Genomic DNA, 17,525 nt, shown 5'->3' on the forward strand with positions numbered 1-17,525 from the left:
AATCAAATTATCTGGGTTATTATCACATGGCTGTTTGTGGGATCTTGCTGTGTACAAATTTGCTGCCTTCGTTTCCCACATTACAACAGTGACTATACTTCAAAAGCAATTCCCTACAGCAATGGAGGAACAATTCACTGCAGGCTCCTTCCCTCCTTCACCTCCTGCCAGTTGGGTTACAGAGCAAGAAACCCAGAAGGAGTCCCCCCATCTGCTCCCTCAGCCAAACTGGCATAGCAGAGATGGTGAAGTAAGTAAGAATCCACTCTCTTGGTTCGATGTGTTTTGGCCAATACCCACTCCTGTATGGTTTGATGAAGCAACCATCCAAAAAAAGACCTTTACAACACATTCCCTTCAATTGATGTCAATGGCATTCTACACGGCTTATAAAATAAATCTGGTAAACTCTATCACTGTTAGTTTTGTGCCTAAGATGGCAGACTTAGGTCACGCGGAGAGATGAGAAAAGATGGGATTGTTCCTAGAGCAGAGGGATTACGGGGAGATTTAATAGAGGTGTTCAAAATTATGAGGGGTTTTGATAGTTTCTCCTTATTTGCTCTGTCTCCACTGGCAAGAGGGTCAGTAACCAGAGGACACAGATTTAAGATAACTGGCTAAAGAACCAGAGGGGAGATGAGGAGAATTTTCTTTTATGCAGCGAGTTATTGTGATCTGGAATGCATGGCCTGAAAGGGTAGTGGAAGCAGATTCAATGATAACTTTCAAGAGGGAATTGGATAAATACTTGAAGATGATAAATTTGCAGAGCTCTCGGGAAAGGGCAGGGAAAGTGAGACTTATTGGATAGCTCTTTCAAAGAGCTGGCACAGGCATGATGGGCCGAATAGCCTCCTGCTGTGCTGTATGATTTTGTGCTATATGATGGTCATTGTGGGCAGAGGTTCACCTCTCCCTGCTTTATGCAGCACAGACCAATCCCAGGACTGGGAGGGCAAGGTCAGATGCAGGGCTGTAGCTTAATTGCTCGACCCAGCCAATTATGTGCTTTGTCTGGAGACTCAGAAGAGAACTCTGTCCGCAGTACCAGTGTGAACGTGTGGCCAAAGTAAGACTGCCAATTGTGTGCTTGCTTATGGCAGTTTTCTTTTTACTGAGAGGGAGAGCCTGGTATGGACTGATCCCTTGGAGCCTGGCTGGATGTGACCCTGGCTCCTAAGCAGTGATTTACTAACCCACTACAGCATCCAGTCCTTCATTATGATTTAGGATGCACATATTTGAGAGCTTCAGCTCGGGTCCACTGTATGATGTGCATTTAAATCAGCAGAAACATATGCAAAAAAACACTACTAGTCTTTTCTTACTGGCAATCCAGCTTGGCCAGGAATACCCCTTGGACCCTGAAAGGGAGAAAGAAATGTGTTACCTTAAGAAGCAAAGTACAAAAGCTTGCAGTGCTGCAACGCGCCAAGCCTCCTTTGACAGCACCTCCCAAACCCGTAAACTCTACCATCTAGAAGGACAAGGGAAGCAGATGCAGGGGAACACCACCACCAAGCTCCCCCCCAACCCACACACCATCCGGATTTGGCCTATATCGCCCGTTCCTTCACTGTCACTGGGTCAAAATCCTGGAACTCCCTTCCTAACAGCACTGTGGGTGTACTGATCCCACATGGACTACAGCAGTTCAAGAAGGCAGCTCACCACCACCTTCTCAAAGGCAATTACGGAACAGCAACAAATGCTGGCCTAGCCAGCAACGCCCACATCCCAAGAATGAATTAAATACAACAACATAAGCCACTCAAAATGGACTGGTTTGTATATTCGGTTTTTTTTCTATAGAAGTCTCCACTCATCATGAGCGTGTGGCAAGCTTGCTGATTTTTTACTGCCTATCATTTTATACCACTTAATAGATAAAGGAATGCTGCCTACCTCTACACCAGGCACAAATGGAAGGCCATTGACCGTCTGAAGAAAGGCAAGAGTTAATAATTAAATTACTTTAAATATTAATTTCTATTTTAATTTCAATGCAGTGAAACATTTTCCCTATTTTGCCCTGACATGGCCCTTCAAAATGTGCCTCAGAGAAGTACCCATCTTTGTTGACTTGCGCCTTCTGCACTTCCTTCCAGGGACGACTCTCGTCGTCTCTCTGAGCTTGTGCAAATCTGGCATGTGCAGTGTTATTTTGAGCTGGTTTCCAAGTTGTGTCCATTTACGTCTCCCACTCCTTCCTTACACCACATTCCCCTTCCCTCCTCCACCCTTACAAACTAAATACTGAGTACACCATTCCCAGTAACCGACTGTACCTGGATTTTTGAGACACCCGCATGGAGCTATGGGCAGAATTTAAGTCCTGATATGGCAGGTGGGTGTGAAAATTTGCAGTGCCAGTTGGTGTGCTGGTTTCCCAGCACCATCTCGCCCCTGGGACATTTTCCTGGAGTCAGTATAGGGGTAGAAATTGAGGGGAGTTTATTGACATTAATTGGCCCTTTACAGAGGCTGACTGGAACTTTCCAGGTGGTGTGCAGGCCCCCCGAGACAGCAAGGACTAGGCCAGCTGCCTGGAGGTGGCCTCCCAGCGACAGACTGGGGAGCCAGCGCTCCAGGCAGGCTTTGGGGCCCTACGCTCCACAAGACATTCTTAATTTAAAAGTTTAAGAAGTTGGACAGCAGGCTCAAGATGGAAGTGCCATCTCTCTCTCTCTCTCTCTCCCCCCCTGACCTGAACTGCAAGCTGCAGCTTCTTCCATACTCGAGGGCCTCCTATTGATGCTCCAGCTTAGAGATCCTATCCTGCCTGCCCTCTGGCCACTAGTTGGCCAATTCGGGGGAAATTCACTGCTGGTTGACTGCTTCCCGCACAGTGCGGGGTCGTGACCCCCTTTTGACCTCAGCGTTGGCGTCCTGACCCAAAACCCAAAATTCTGCCCAATGTGGCAGGGGAATTGCTGCTGTTAGTGGTACTAGAAGCTGTTATTAAATCAAAACAACAGGAACTAAATGGAGAGGCATCATAATTAAACACTTTGATGAAGACTTATGGGCTTGGAATCTCTCTGATTTTTCTTCATTCCATGGCTATTTCGCCTCATTGTCCGCAGCATTCATACTTCTCAAAGTTGTCAGCGTTGGCTCAGTCAGGAGCTTGTGGGTTCAAGTTCTACTCCAGGACTTAAGCACAAAAAAAAAATCAAGGCTGATGCTCCAGTACAGTACTGAGAGAGTGCTGCACTGTTGGAGGTGCTGTCTTTTGAATGCAATGTTAAACAGAGGGCCCTGCCCACCTTCACAACTGGATGTAAAAGCTCCCATGGCATTATATCAAAGAGCAGGTGAGTTCTCCCTGGTGCCCTGGTCAATATTTCTCCCTTAATCAACATCACTAAAACAGATCATTATCATATTGGCGTTTGTGGATGCTTGCTGTGTACAAATTGGTTGCTATGTTTCCTACATTATAACAGTGACTACACTTCAAAAAGTACTTCATTGGCTGTAAAGTGCTTTGGGATGCTGTGAAAAGTGCTATATAAATACAAGTTCTTTCATTCATGTCAAAGTCGGAAACAAAGCTTGGCAGCTGTGCTCTCTGTTCCAAAATTAATTTGAAGGACTTACCCAGAAACAGAACAAATGAATCACTCTCCAAGAGACAAAGGGCTCTGAGCATTTCGACACTGTTAGTGTAATGTCTAACAAGAAGTGTGGTAAGGCATGCCTATTGTGGAGGCATCTGCCTTCAAAAACACAATCAGGAGACTGACTGCCAATAGATGATGCTAAAGAATAGGGGATGGACTGGTGTCTTTGTTTCTGCTTCTTCATGTAAACTCTTCCTATTCTGGCTTTGAAATTGGACCATGGTGAAATCAGGAACATAGGAACTGGAGGAGGCCATTCAGCCCCTTAACTCTGCTTCGCCATTCCATTAGATCATGGCTGATCTGCATCATAAATCCATCCACCCGCCTTGGTTCTATTACCCATACCTAATAAATATCTGTCAATCTCAGTTTCAAAATTTTTAATCGAGCCCCAAAGCATCAACAGCTTTTTTTGGGGGGGCGGGGCAGAGCTCCAGATTTCCACTACCTTTTGTGTGAAGAAGTGCTTCCTGACATCACCCCTGAACTCTAATTTTAAGGTTCTGGACTCCCCCACCAGAGGAAATAGTTTCTCTCTATCTACCCTATCAAAACCTTTAATCATCTTAAACACTTCAATCAGATCACCCATTAATCTTCTATACTCAAGGGAATACAAGCCTAGTCTGTGCAACCCGTCCTCCTAATTTAACCCTTTTAGCCCGGGTATCATTCTGGTCCAACCCTTTGTATTTCAGCTTCAGGTTGTGAAACAAACCACCTCTCATCAAACCTCTTCAAGTTAGTACATGTGATGCAGTCTTAGGCTTGTGATAGAATAAACCAAAGAGCTCACATTGCCACCACTGTATGCGATTCCAGGAGGGCCAGGTGGACCTGGCAATCCAACACCATCTCTGCCCGGTTCACCCTAAAAGGAAAGCAGTCAGAAACACATTCCGAATTCAACACTTGCTCTTTGCTCAATCAATGAATATCATAAGCAATTCTTCATGAAATAATGGGCAGGCAACATCAAGGAGAGATCCTCATTCTCCCTGATATGGTTTTCAATTATGAGGGATTAGGCTGGGAATAGCTGCCAATGCTGAGAATCAGGTGGCATTAGCAAAGGGTCAAAGGTGCTCAAATTTTGAACCAAAATAAAGGTCAATATTGGTGTCCTACTGCTAAATGTCATTCTATCTGGTCATATTGGGATGGACATGCTGTGCAGGGCTGCCAAACTTCCAGGATAGTCCTGGGACTGAATTTTATTTGCACGCCGCAAATCACGGAAGTGTGCTTTGAAGACGGCGACCCTCAGGCGCGGATGCACTGCCGCTGAGCCCCTGCGATATTTCGCACGGGGGTTCAAGCCCTTAGGAACAAAGTGAATTTTTAAAGGTACATTTCTGTGCATTATCTTTAAAAAAGTAATTAAAAGCTGGAGACCCTTTCCCAACCACCCCCCACCCAATATTTTTATATTGGCCTGTATCTCGAAAATTTATTTCATTCCCAACCTGAACTTTCCCCCCCAACCTGGTCACATTTGCCCTTCAATCCCTTCCCACCATTCCCACAACCAACAAAAAGTGTTTTTCCCGCTCTCCTCCCCCTCCCACCCTGATAATTTCACTCCTCCCCCCTCCCCACCAGTGTCTCGCCTTGAATCCCCAAACGAGCTTCGGAAGGTGCTGAACTTCCAGCCACAGGCCGCAATATCAGCGTGGGACGGCCGCCCGGTCCAGGTAAGTCAATTAACATTTTTTTGCATAGGTTTAAGTAGGCAAATGGAGGCCCCGACACCTGGGCCGCACCGAGGCCTCTCCACTGTCAGTACAATGCGGCGGGGGCTTCTCGGTGTCGGGGATCATGGTGGGCCTCTCCCAGAAGAATTTTCCGGGCCCCCCACCCCACCACAACCCCTGACGCCAGAGGCCTCAGAAAATTCAGCCCCTGGAGTATCCAGAAATCTCATGGGCACTGCTACGAGCAACCCAGCAGAAAATTTGTATGGGCATTAAACTTTTTACTTTAATTTTCTTTGAATGCTTTTATTTATTATAAAAGTATTGGAAGATGGGGAAAATGGCTGTTTGACTGGGTGAGGTGGTTGGAGGCGGGAGGTCATGTGATGAAATCTCCAGAAGTTTATCCAACCAGAGTTGCAGACCATCACCAACACATCAACTTAACCCTTCACTTCATGTCCGAGGCTCCTGAAACCTAGTGGGAGACTGAATAGATTCCTAGCTGGAAAAATTGGTATTACACACTACGGTGGAGCCAACTGCTCCTGTACTGGAAATAGGAAATGACGCGAGGGTGCTCTGCTTGCTCAGGATGAAAAGTTTATCTGTCAAATCCAGGATTGAAATGCCCACCCAACTTTGGGATGATATAGTGCACTGGGAGCTTGGCTTTTGGGTCAGGGAAAGTAGGGCACAGGGTTTCACCCGAGAGTAGAGATCTAACAGAGGTGTTCAAAAATGATGAGGGGTTTGCTAGAGTACACAGGGAGAAACATGTTTCCGCTGGTAGGACAGTCGGTAGCCAAAGCTCAGATTTAAGGTGATCAGCAAAAGAACCAGAGGGAGATGAGAAGAATATTTTCTTTTTACTGCAGCCAGTTACGATGATCTGGAAAGCATGGCCTGAAAGGGAGGTGAAAATAGATTCAATAAGAAGTTTCAGAAGAGAATTAGATATATACTTGAAAGAGAAAAGTTTTGCTGGGTTATGTGGAAAGAGGTCTAATTTTGTTAATTGGATAATTGGGCCTAATTGGATAGCTTTACCAAAGAGCTGGCACAGGCATGATGGGCCAAATGGCCTCCTTCTGTGCCATAAGATTCTGTAAAGGCTTCTTCTGTAGTGTGTGGTTTTATCATGCCTCGATGCAACGTGTGGGTTCAGGTTCTGGGGAGCCTTCAAGCAAAAGACGGACACTTCCCGACCTGAAAGGTCAGAATGTCACACACCTAAACGGCAGCTGCAGAAATGGCATTGAGACAGAGGTGCTAACAGGCCATCTTCCCATCCCATTTACCAGAGGTTCCGAATAAAGCAGCAAGGTAGAGCACTAACATCTCTGTGCCACTCACCATGGATTCAGGGAATATCTGGATTACACTGGAATAAACCTTTGTGCACAACAAGTTCATGTGATAAACATTAATTGCGGTTATTCTAATCCACCTCCTCAGGGTGTGAATGCACAATAAACATGCTGACCTTTTCCTCATGATAGGTTAAAAATTTGTGCCTTTCATTCTACTGTTTGTTCTATGATTAAGATAAATGACAGCAACCAATAGTTTCTCTGCACAGCACAAAGCTCATCATTTCAACAGGGCTGCAGGAGATCTGAATGGTGTTCATGCCAAATTGCCTCAACTGCTATAGTGCTCCTTCCAATGGTAGGAATATGGCATTACAGGAAGATCTGCTCCTCTTTGGTACTTAAACCCTCCGGACACGGTCATCTTAATTTCACTCGAGAGGAAATAGAGGCTTCCCGCAATGACATTGTTCAGTTGCAATGCAGGCTGATAGAACATGGTGCCTGTGGGATTAAGCCCCACTCTGGAGACATCAGCACAAAATACAGGCTGACACTTCATTGGAGTGCTGCATTGCCTGAGGTGCCATCTTCCAGATTGGAATGTTAAACTGAGGCCCTGTCTGCCCTCTCAGGTAAACTATTTCGAAGAAGAGCAGGGGAGGACTCACGGTGTCCTGGTCAATATATATCCGTCAACCAACATCACTAAAACAATTTATCGGACCATTCTCACATTGCTGTCTGTGGGAGCTTGCTGTGCACAAACTAGCTGCCACATTTCCTACATTACAACATTTAAAAAAGTACTCCAGTGGCTGTAAAGTGCTTTGGGACATCCTGAGGTTGTGAAAGGCGCTATATAAATGCAAGTCTTTAAATATTTAAATCCCTAAAGGCAGTGCTAATTAGCTGGCATTGTCCCTTTCAACTGCCTCCATTCCACATTACAGCTGTGAAGAACAACCACATATCCTTACCTTCATGCCTAGATCTCCTCGGGTACCCTTGGGACCCTAAGATAGCAAACACATGAGTTAGAATAGATTAAAAGACACATCTGCACCTCTGTTAACATAAGGCAGTGACTCTAGTGTCAGCCATGTTGGGGAGCACTCTCGCCTCTAAATCAGAAGGTTTATGGGTTCAAATCCCATTCAGAGACTTGAACACAACATCTTGGCTGACATTCCCAATGCAGTGGTGAGGAAGTGCCACACTGTTGGAGATGATGTCTTTCGGATGAGACTTTAACTGAGGCTCTCAGGTGGACACAAAAGATACCATGGCACAATTTTGAAGAAGAGCAGGGGAGTTCTCCCTGCTGTCCTGGTTGATATATATCCCTCAATCAACATCACTAGACCAGACTGTCAGGTCATTTTCACATTACTGTTTGTGGGATCTTTGCTGTGTGCAAATTGGCTGCTGCGTTTCCTACAATAAAATGGTGACTACACTTCAAAAAGTACTTCATTGGCTGTAAAGCACTTTGGGATGTTGTGAAAGGTGCTATATAAATGCAATTCTTTCTTTCTCTTCATTGACTATTCTTTAATCCGTGCTGTAGAACAGTACAAAGGTCCAGCTGGTCATTTAACAAAAGGGACTTTTTAAAAAAAAAGCACGTTAAATCAAAACGCCATCTTGGGCTAGCCAAAATCCAACAGTTAGGGTTACTAAGTAACTACCAACCACCACCAGGGGTTTAAACCCTAATCAGCAGAGCACACCCAACAACCTGCCCAGGAGATACCTCTCCTCTTGATCAATGCACAGTGACTTAGACCTTACTTTGCTGTTTCACAACACCTCAAAAAAAAAGACCTGATATTCAACCTTCACAGCAAAAATACAGCCTATCCTCCAGCTTCAAACATTACAATGGACCATAAAAACAAGAAATTGCTGGAAACATTCAGCAGGTCAAGCCTATGTTTCTCTCTCCACAGATGCTGCCTGACCTGCTAAGTATTTTATTATCCATTCTTCATATGTGGTATCACTGGCAAGGCTGGTGGTGTTCTATTGCCCACCCCTACGTGCCCTGAAATGAGTGGCTTGCTCGGTCACTTCAGAGGGCAGTGAAGAGTCAACCACTGTGGCGTGGGCCTGGAGTCACACCTAGACCAGACCTGGTTAAGGACGGCAGGTTTCCTTCTCTGTAGGACATCAGTGAACCAATTGAATTTTTAATGACAATCCAGCAGAACTTTTACTGATATCAGCTTTTTATTTCCAATGTTTTTTTCAAACTGAATTCAAATTCTCAAGCTGTTATGGTGGGACCATGAGTCTCGGCCTCAGGATCATAGTCCAGTAAGAGAACCATAATACAACCATACTCCTAAATGCAAATACTTCCCTCATATTGTGCTTTTGATTCCAAATTTCCAGTGTCTGCAATATTTTGCCTTTTGCATAATTCCATCATGTTCTTTGCCACCTTATCCGGGGAGCAATCAACTGGGTAACATACGAACATACGAATTAGGAGCAGGAGTAGGCCACTCGGCCCTTTGAGCCTGCTCCGCCATTCAATAGGTTCATGGCTGAACTGATTACTCCACATTTCCACCTACCCCCAATAACCTTTCACCCCCTTGCTTATCAAGAATCTATCTATCTCTGCCTTAAAAATATTCAAAGACTCTGCTTCCACTGCCTTTTGAGGAAGAGAATGCCAAAGACTCACGACCCTCTGAGAGAAAAAATTTCTCCACATCTCGGTCTTAAATGGGTGACCCCTTATTTTTAAGCAGTGACCCCTAGTACTGGATTCTCCCGTAAGGAGAAACATCCTTTCCACATCCACCCTGTCAAGACCCCTCAGGATCTTATATGTTTCAATCAAGTCGCCTCCTACTCTTCTAAATTCCAGCGGATACAAGCCTAGCCTGTCCAATCTTTCTTTGTAAGACAGCCCGCCCATTCCAGGTATTAGTGTAGTAAACCTTCTCTGTACTGCCTCCAGTGCTTTTACATCCTTCCTTAAATAAAGAGACACAGTACTCCAGATGTGGTCTCACCAATGCCATGTATAGCTGAAGCATAACCTCCCTACTTTTGTATTCAATTCCCTTCGCGATAAACAATAACATTCTATTAGCTTTCCCAATTACGTGCTGTATCTGCATGCAAACGTTTTGCGATTCATGCACTAGGACACCCATATCCCTCTGCATCTCAGAGCTCGGCAGTCGCTCACCATTTAGATAATATCCCTTATGACCTCCTCACAAGTTACTTTCCTACCTATCTTTGTGTCATCAGCAAATTTAGCAACCATACCTTCAGCCCGTCATCTAAGTCATTTATATAAATTGTAAAAAGTTGAGGCCCACGCACAGATCCCTGTGGCACACCACTCATTACATCTTGCCAAACAGAAAAAGACCCCATTTATGCCTGCCGTCTGTTTCCTGTTAGCTAGCCAATCTTCTATCCATGCCAATATGTTACCCCCTACATAATGAGCTTTTATTTTCTGCAATAACCTTTGATGTGGCACCTTATCAAATGACTTCTGGAAATCTAAGTACAATACATCCTCCAGTTCCCCTTTATCCACAGCACATGTAACTCCCTCAAAGAACTCCAATAAATTGGTTAAACATGATTTCCCTTTCACAAAACCATGTTGACTCCGCCTGATTACCTTGAATTTTTCTAAATGCCCTGCTATAATGTCTTTACTAGTAGCTTCTAACATTTTCCTTAAGACAGACATTAAGCTAACTGTCCTGTAGTTTCCTGCTTTCTGTCTCCCTCACTTTTTGAATAAAGATGTTACATTTGCTATTTTCCAATCTAATGGAAACTTCCCCGAATCTAGGAAATTTTGGAAAATTAAAACTAACGCATCAACTATCTCACTAGCCACTTCTTTTAACACCCTAGGATGATGTGCATCAGGACCTGGGGACTTGTCAGCCCACAGCTCCAACAATTTGTTCAGTACCACTTCCCTGGTGATTGTAATTTTCTTGAGTTCCTCCCTCCCTTCCATTTCCTGATTTACAGCTAATACTGGGATGTTACTTGTATTGTCAATAGTGAAGACTGATGCAAAATTTCTGTTCAGTTCAACTGCCATCTCCTTATTATCCATTATTAATTCCCCAGACTCACTTTCTATAGGACCAATGCTCACTTTGTTAACTCTTTTCTTTTTTAAATATGCATAGAAACTCTTACTATCTGTCTTTATATTACTAGCTAGCTTTCTCTCATACTCCAATTTTACTTTGTCATTCTTTGCTGTTTTTATATTCTGTCCAATCTTCTGACCTGCCTCCCATCTTTGCACAATTATAGGCTTTTTCTTTAAGTTTGATACTTTCTTTAACTGTTTTAGTTAACCATGGAAGGCGAGTGCCACACTTGGAACTTTTCTTCCGTGTTGTAATGTATCTATTCTGTAATATCCCCTTAAATGTCTGCCACTGCATCTCTATTTTATTTCTTGATACAGCACTGAAACAGGCCCTTCGGCCCACCGGGTCTGTGCTGACCAACAACCACCCATTTATGCTAATCCTACATTAATCTCATATTCCCTACCACATCCCCACCATTCTCCAACACCGACCTACACTCGGGGCAATTTACAATGGCCAATTTACCTATCAACCTGCAAGTCTTTGGCTGTGGGAGGAAACCAGAGCACCCGGCGAAAACCCAAGCGGTCACAGGGAGAACTTGCAAACTCCGCACAGGCAGTACCCAGAACTGAACCCGGGTCACTGGAGCTGTGAGGCTGCGGTGCTAACCACTGCGCCGCCCTATCCCTTAACCTGATTTGCTAGTTCACTTTAGCTAGCTCTGCTTTCATGCCCTCATAATTGCCTTTATTTAAGTTTAAAATACTAGTCTTGGACCCACTCTTCTCTCCCTCAAACTGAATGTAAAATTCAACCATCACTTGTTGATTCTCCAATCCCCAATTTTGTGTAAATACCACTGCCACCAAGGAGGCCACTAGATCCCTCACACCAGTTACAGTCATTCGTGGTAGAGAAAACTCCTTGTTGATCAGAAGCTTTAACCTGACCCCCTTCCCACACACCGCCACCCCCGTCACAACCAGGCGAGGAATAATGGTACACCTGACGGGTGTCACCAACAAGTACACCAGGCACAACACTCTAGAAAGGATGTCAAGGCCTTGGAGAGACTGGAGAGTAGACTTAATAGAATTGTACTAAGGATGAGGGACTTCAGTTATGTAGAGAGACTGGCGAAGCTAGTGTTGTTCATCGTACAGCAGAGAAGGTTAAGGGGCGATTTAATTGAAGCATTCTAAATAATGAGGGGCTTTGATAGGGTAAGTAAGGACGAACTCTTTCCCATGGCAGAAGGGTCAGTAACAAGAAGACACAGATTTAAGATAATTGGCAGAAAAGCCTTGGGGTAGATCAGGAGATGAGGAGGATTTTGTTTACTCAGGGAGATATTCTGATCTGGAATGCACTATCTGAAAGCGCGATGGAAGCAGATTCAAAAATAACTTTCAAAAGGGAATTGGATAAATACTTGAAAAGGAAAATTTTTCAGGACTGTGGGGATAGACCCCCTAATTGGAGAGCTCTAGCAAAGAGCCGGCACAGGTACGATGGGCCAAATGGCCTCCTTCAGTGCTGTTCAAAAAATAAGATTTAGAGGAGGATGTGGTTTCTCGTGGGCTTAGTGTTTTCATACAAACTCAAGCAACTCAGGAATGCACAGGTTTGTCACCTGCATCTTTGACCATCAGTTTTTCTGGAAGTAATAAATCTGATGATAAATCTTATGACTCATTGGGTTTTAGAACAGCCTGATTGGACTCCAGAATTGTAGCTGCATCTCCACACAAAAACGAAAAAAAAACCACAGCAACCATTTCCCAGAAGCTGTGTGAGGTCAACATCCGAGCTCGGAAGCCTTAAAGAATTTTGTTTTAATCTTCTTCCATAGCCTTTGAATCACTCGTGTTTCAACAGCTGGAGCACATTACATTGACAGCTGGAGCAGGTTGTCAAAGGAAGGATGGCTGTGGCTAGGGCACTGCCAAGATGTTGTAACAGGAAGACAGCAGGGTTGGTATCCTGGTCAAGTGGGCCAAAAGGCCTTCTTTGTCCAGAGTCTATTTTGTGATCTTGTCAACATCCGCACTCTGTAAACTCAGTCAGGAAGTTATTAAAGGGGCCTCGTCTTTACCAAAAAAAGGGTTTAGCAAACTTTCTAGTGAGACGACGAAACTTAGAAGAGCTGTGCAGCACTTTTCACTTTTAACATTATACCCAAGTAATGTGATGTTGACACTATTTTTTTTCACCCGGTTGTTATGTTTGGGAATAAAAATGGTTCGAACACTTCTTCCTGAAAGTGACGCCCTCACTAAATGAATAGAAAATGAGTAAAATTCCAGAATGAAACACGAGAGAGGAGGCAATGGTAGGTCTTACAAGAGCCACTATCTTGGCTAATCCCACACGCTGTGCTTTAGGTGTCAGCAGTGGCTCAGTGGGTAGCACTCTTGCCTTGGAATCAGCAGGCTGTGGGTTCAAGTTCCACTCCAGAGATGAGATTAAAATCTTGTTCATTGCTCCACCGCCAAGGCTGAGGGAGTGCTGCACCATCGGAGGTGAGGCCTTTCAGGTAATATGTTAAACTGGGGCCTCATCTGCCCACTTAGGTGGATATACAAGATCTCATGGCACTGTTCAAAGAACAGCAAGAGAGTTCTCCCTGGTGTCCTGGCCCATGTTTATCCCTCAACCAACATCACAAAAAAAAACAGATAATCAGATCATTATCTCACTACTGTTTGTGGGAGTTTGCTGTGTACAAATTGGCTGCTGCATTTCCTACATTACAACAGTGACTCCACTGCAAGAGTACTTCATTGGCTGTAAAGTGCTTTGGGATTCTGTGGTTATGGGAATCATTGGATAAATGCAAGTCTTATTTTCTTTGTTTTCACCTATGTGTTGGAGAAATGCAATAAACCCTGTCTGAAAACCAGCTCAATTCCACTCTCCAATCAGAAATCCGAGTCTCAACCATCACAGCAAAAGGACCCATTGACTATGAATGGGTTAAAAATCAAGTACGTTCTATAAAGTGTAGGAGACCCAGCCGGCCAGAGTGCTAAAGAAGGAAAACCTACACCACAGACCCAGGACTTTAATCTGGTCAAGTTCCTACCACCTCTGCCATGGAACTGTCCAGTAACATTTCATTTCCTCCCAGTGTGACACAAGTCTACAAAAGGGTTTCCTCCGGGTGCTCCGGTTTCCTCCCACAGCCAAAGGACTTGCAGGTTGTTAGGTAAATTGGCCATTATAAATTGCCCCTAGTCTAGGTAGGTGGTAGGGGAATATAGGGACAGGTGAGGATGTGGTAGGAATATGGGATTAGTGTAGGATTAGTATAAATGGGTGGTTAATGGTCGGCACAGACTCGGTGGGCCGAAGGGCCTGTTTCAGTGCTGTATCTCTAAATCAAAATCAAAATCAAAAAGCTAAGATTTAGCTGACACGCACTAGACTATCCTCCTGAAAACGGTGACGTATTCAATCACCAAAAAGTACAACTGAGTCCCAAGGAATGCCCCACACATGCACAAATTGTACTTTGGATCCCCAATTAAAAAATACTTCTCCACCATCAGCAGTTCAGACTGATTGAACCGGAAAGGCCCGAATCGAAACCCGGACAGTTGCCTCATCTGAAGAGGTGTGGTCAACTTTGCAAACTCCACCACCAATTCCCCAAAGGGGTCTCACTCAAGAGGGTTCAATTGGACTAGCCTTTCCTCTACGCAACCTTGCCAGAAGCTCCAACTGTCTGGCAGCCAAATAAACTCGACCAACTGAGGTAAGCTTAGAGAAGCAACTATGCAGCCGGAAGTGATTCAGACATGTAATGGCAATGCCTCCGTACTTTTAGTGCAGTTTGTTGCTTAGCTGTGACTCCATTTACTCACCTGGGGACCAGGTGGGCCTATTAACCCAGTTTCTCCTGGATATCCTTGAGGCCCGTGCAATCCCTGAAAAAAGCAAAAGGAAATTGAAGTTATGAATTTACATTACTGTCAATGGAGTTGGGTGGAAGCAAGCCAGCCAAGGCTCAGTTAATAAACAACCTTGCATCTTAGTCAGAAGGTTGTGGGTTCAAGCTCCCCCTCCAGAGGCTTAAGCGCAAAAGCTAGGCTAACATCCCAGAGCAGTACTGACTGAGTGCTGTACTGTTAGAGGTGCTGTCTTTCGGACAATACATTGAGCAGTGGATGGAAAAGATCCTATGCCACTTCTTTGAAGAACAGCAGGGGAGTTTTCCCAGTGCCTGGACAATATCCCTCGACCAAAATCATTAAGAAAACTGGTCATCATCACTTTGCTGTTTGTGGGAGCTTGCTGTGCACAATTTTGCTGTCACGTTTCCCATGTTACAACAATGACTACACTTCAAAAATTGACTGCGATGTTTTTCAGACATCCTGAGGTTGTGAACATCTTTATTTCTTTCAATGCCTTCACCCCAACTAGAACCACTCACCTGAAAAATAAATTCCCCTTCCCTTTGCTTACAAAGATTATCATTACTCCTATCATCTCAGTATTTACAGGAAATTGCAGGTGGATCTTTAGAATAAAAAATATTGCTTGTGTGAGTGTGTGTCAAGTGGCACAGCTCACACACACACTCCAGGAACTGTACTTGTTTTCCTGCCTCCGTTTTGTGGTCGTAATAGTCATAATATTGGTGAACACTAGTTGTAAATCAGTTGGGCTGCAGCACAAGAAACCCATGACAAACTGTCCCTTAAAACAAGCTTCATCCTTAGACTCAACACAAAGTTAGATGAGTTAATATTGCAATCAGACAAAATGATTTAAAACCAGTCACCCCCTCAGGAGTTTGCAACAATGATGTTTGGGTGCATTTCCTAGTATTTATAGATGGACATTTCACCTACATAGCTACAAGTTTTATGTAACATAGGAACAGGGGCAGCGATTCAGCTCCTTGAGCCTGTTCTGCTGTTCTATTAGTTCATGATTGATGTTTACCTCAAACGCCATTTACCCACCTGGGTTCCACATCCCTTAACTCCCTTAACTAACAAAAATCTATTGGTTTCAGTCTTGTAAAGTTCAGTTGGTCCACGGCCTTTTAGGCAAGAGAGTTCCAGATTTCCACTACCCTTTATGTGAAAAAGTGCTTTCTGACTTGTGCCCTGAATGGCCAAGCTCGAATTTTAAGATTATGTCCCCTTGCTCAGGACTTCTCCGCCAGGGGATATAATTTCTAGCTACCCTACTGAATCCTTTAACCATTTTAAACACCTCGATTAGATCACCCCATAACCATCTAAACTAAAGAGAATACAAATCATGTTTATGTAATGTGTCCTCATAATTTAACCCTTTAAAGCTGTGGTATCATTCGGGTAAATTTGTGTTCTACACCAGTCAAAGCCAATACACCCTTCCTAAAATTGAATGCAGAACTCTAGATGAACAAGGCTCTATACAACTGAAGCATCACTTCCTCACTTGTGTATTCCAACTCTCTTGAGATGAAGACCGACATTCCATTCGCCTTTTAAATTACTTTTTGTACCTGTCTACTAGCTTTTAGTGATTTATGTACAGGGACACGCAAATTCTTTTACTCTTCCACAGTCCCCAGTCTCTCACCATTTAGGAAATCTTCCTGTTCGTCTTGATTGCATCCAAAATGGAGGACTTCACACTTCCCCACATTGAACTCCATCTGCTGCAGTTTAGCCCACTCTGTTCATGTCCCTTTGTAACTTCTCACTCCCATCCACTCAAGCTACCATGCCTTCCATTTCGCAGTGTCTCCTCATGAACAGCATTGCAGAGTTAATGGACAGTGACATGGGATTCCTGACAGAGTTCAGCCACGTTCAGACGTAGCCGTAATGCAATCAGCTGAACAGCCTCGTTCACTAAGCTGACGACGTGCGTCCTGGCGATAAAGCATCTGGAACAGACAGAGTTGACGACAGGGACCCAAGCGTGTTAACAGATGAAAATGGCAGCCACCCTCTCAACTTGATATATTTGATATATGTCCCCGTCACCAAGAAGGCGACGGCCATGAGGAGCAGCAGCATTGGAGCAGCAGCGAGGCCAATGGTGCGGTTAGACTGACAACGTCCGTGCCATATCAGTGTCAACTCAGCCCTATGATTGGTCAAGAAGCATTGCTTCCTCATTCTGCATAACCAATGGCAGACCCTGTGAATGGCAAACAGAGCAACACAGGAGGGCAACAGTTGCCTGCCAAGCAAGCACAGACAGACACCTCAGACTGTCAGGACTCACCTGTTCTCCTTTGATACCTGGTTCACCCTATAGAGGAAGGGAAAAACACAGGACATTAAGAACAGAAGCAGCTCATTCAGCCCCTTGAGCCTGTTCCACCATTCAATTAGATCAAGGCTGATCTGTACCTCAAATCCAGATTTCCACAATGCTCTGTGTGAAGAAATGCTGCCTAACATCAGCCCTGAATGATCTGGTTCTAATTTTATGGCTGTGGGTCCTTGTTCTGGACATTTGCATTAATTAAGAGAACGGTTGGCATGGATATATTTTATTCCGTTTAATGCTGAGGTAATGTTGCCCGCTCCCATCGGTTATGTATTAACTACTTATGTAAGCAGTTGGTAACTATTAAAAAAGGTTTTGATTTTGGAGGCCAAGCCTCTTAAGATTGCTGGGTGCCCTGATGTGTAACATCCCTTCCCAGAATTGGACAGATAATTACCTTGCAAGCATTAAATTAAATGCAGTGAGACAAGTTTTACCAGTTAGTTTCTTTGGTGCGGTGCCTCACTCAAAAAGACCGGCACATTGGCAAGGGGAGCC

At 44.3% G+C, this 17,525-nt stretch overlaps 1 protein-coding gene across 3 annotated transcripts in view; it reads right to left on the reverse strand.

Moving 5' to 3' along the window:
• The window catches only part of LOC137372280 (collagen alpha-1(XVIII) chain-like), a 345,709-nt gene that overhangs the window by 53,380 nt on the left and 274,804 nt on the right, over positions 1–17,525 (reverse strand). For all 3 annotated transcript variants that reach the window (XM_068036016.1, XM_068036015.1, XM_068036014.1), the window contains 6 exons: positions 16,980–17,006; positions 14,609–14,671; positions 7,620–7,655; positions 4,429–4,503; positions 1,909–1,944; positions 1,332–1,367 (listed from right to left, as the gene is read on the reverse strand). In XM_068036016.1, coding sequence (XP_067892117.1) covers positions 1,332–1,367; positions 1,909–1,944; positions 4,429–4,503; positions 7,620–7,655; positions 14,609–14,671; positions 16,980–17,006 — 273 coding nt within the window. The remainder of the gene's footprint in view (positions 1–1,331; positions 1,368–1,908; positions 1,945–4,428; positions 4,504–7,619; positions 7,656–14,608; positions 14,672–16,979; positions 17,007–17,525) is intronic.

The sequence above is a fragment of the Heterodontus francisci genome, chromosome 7, assembly GCF_036365525.1.
Source record: "Heterodontus francisci isolate sHetFra1 chromosome 7, sHetFra1.hap1, whole genome shotgun sequence".
Taxonomy (NCBI): Eukaryota; Metazoa; Chordata; class Chondrichthyes; order Heterodontiformes; family Heterodontidae; genus Heterodontus; species Heterodontus francisci.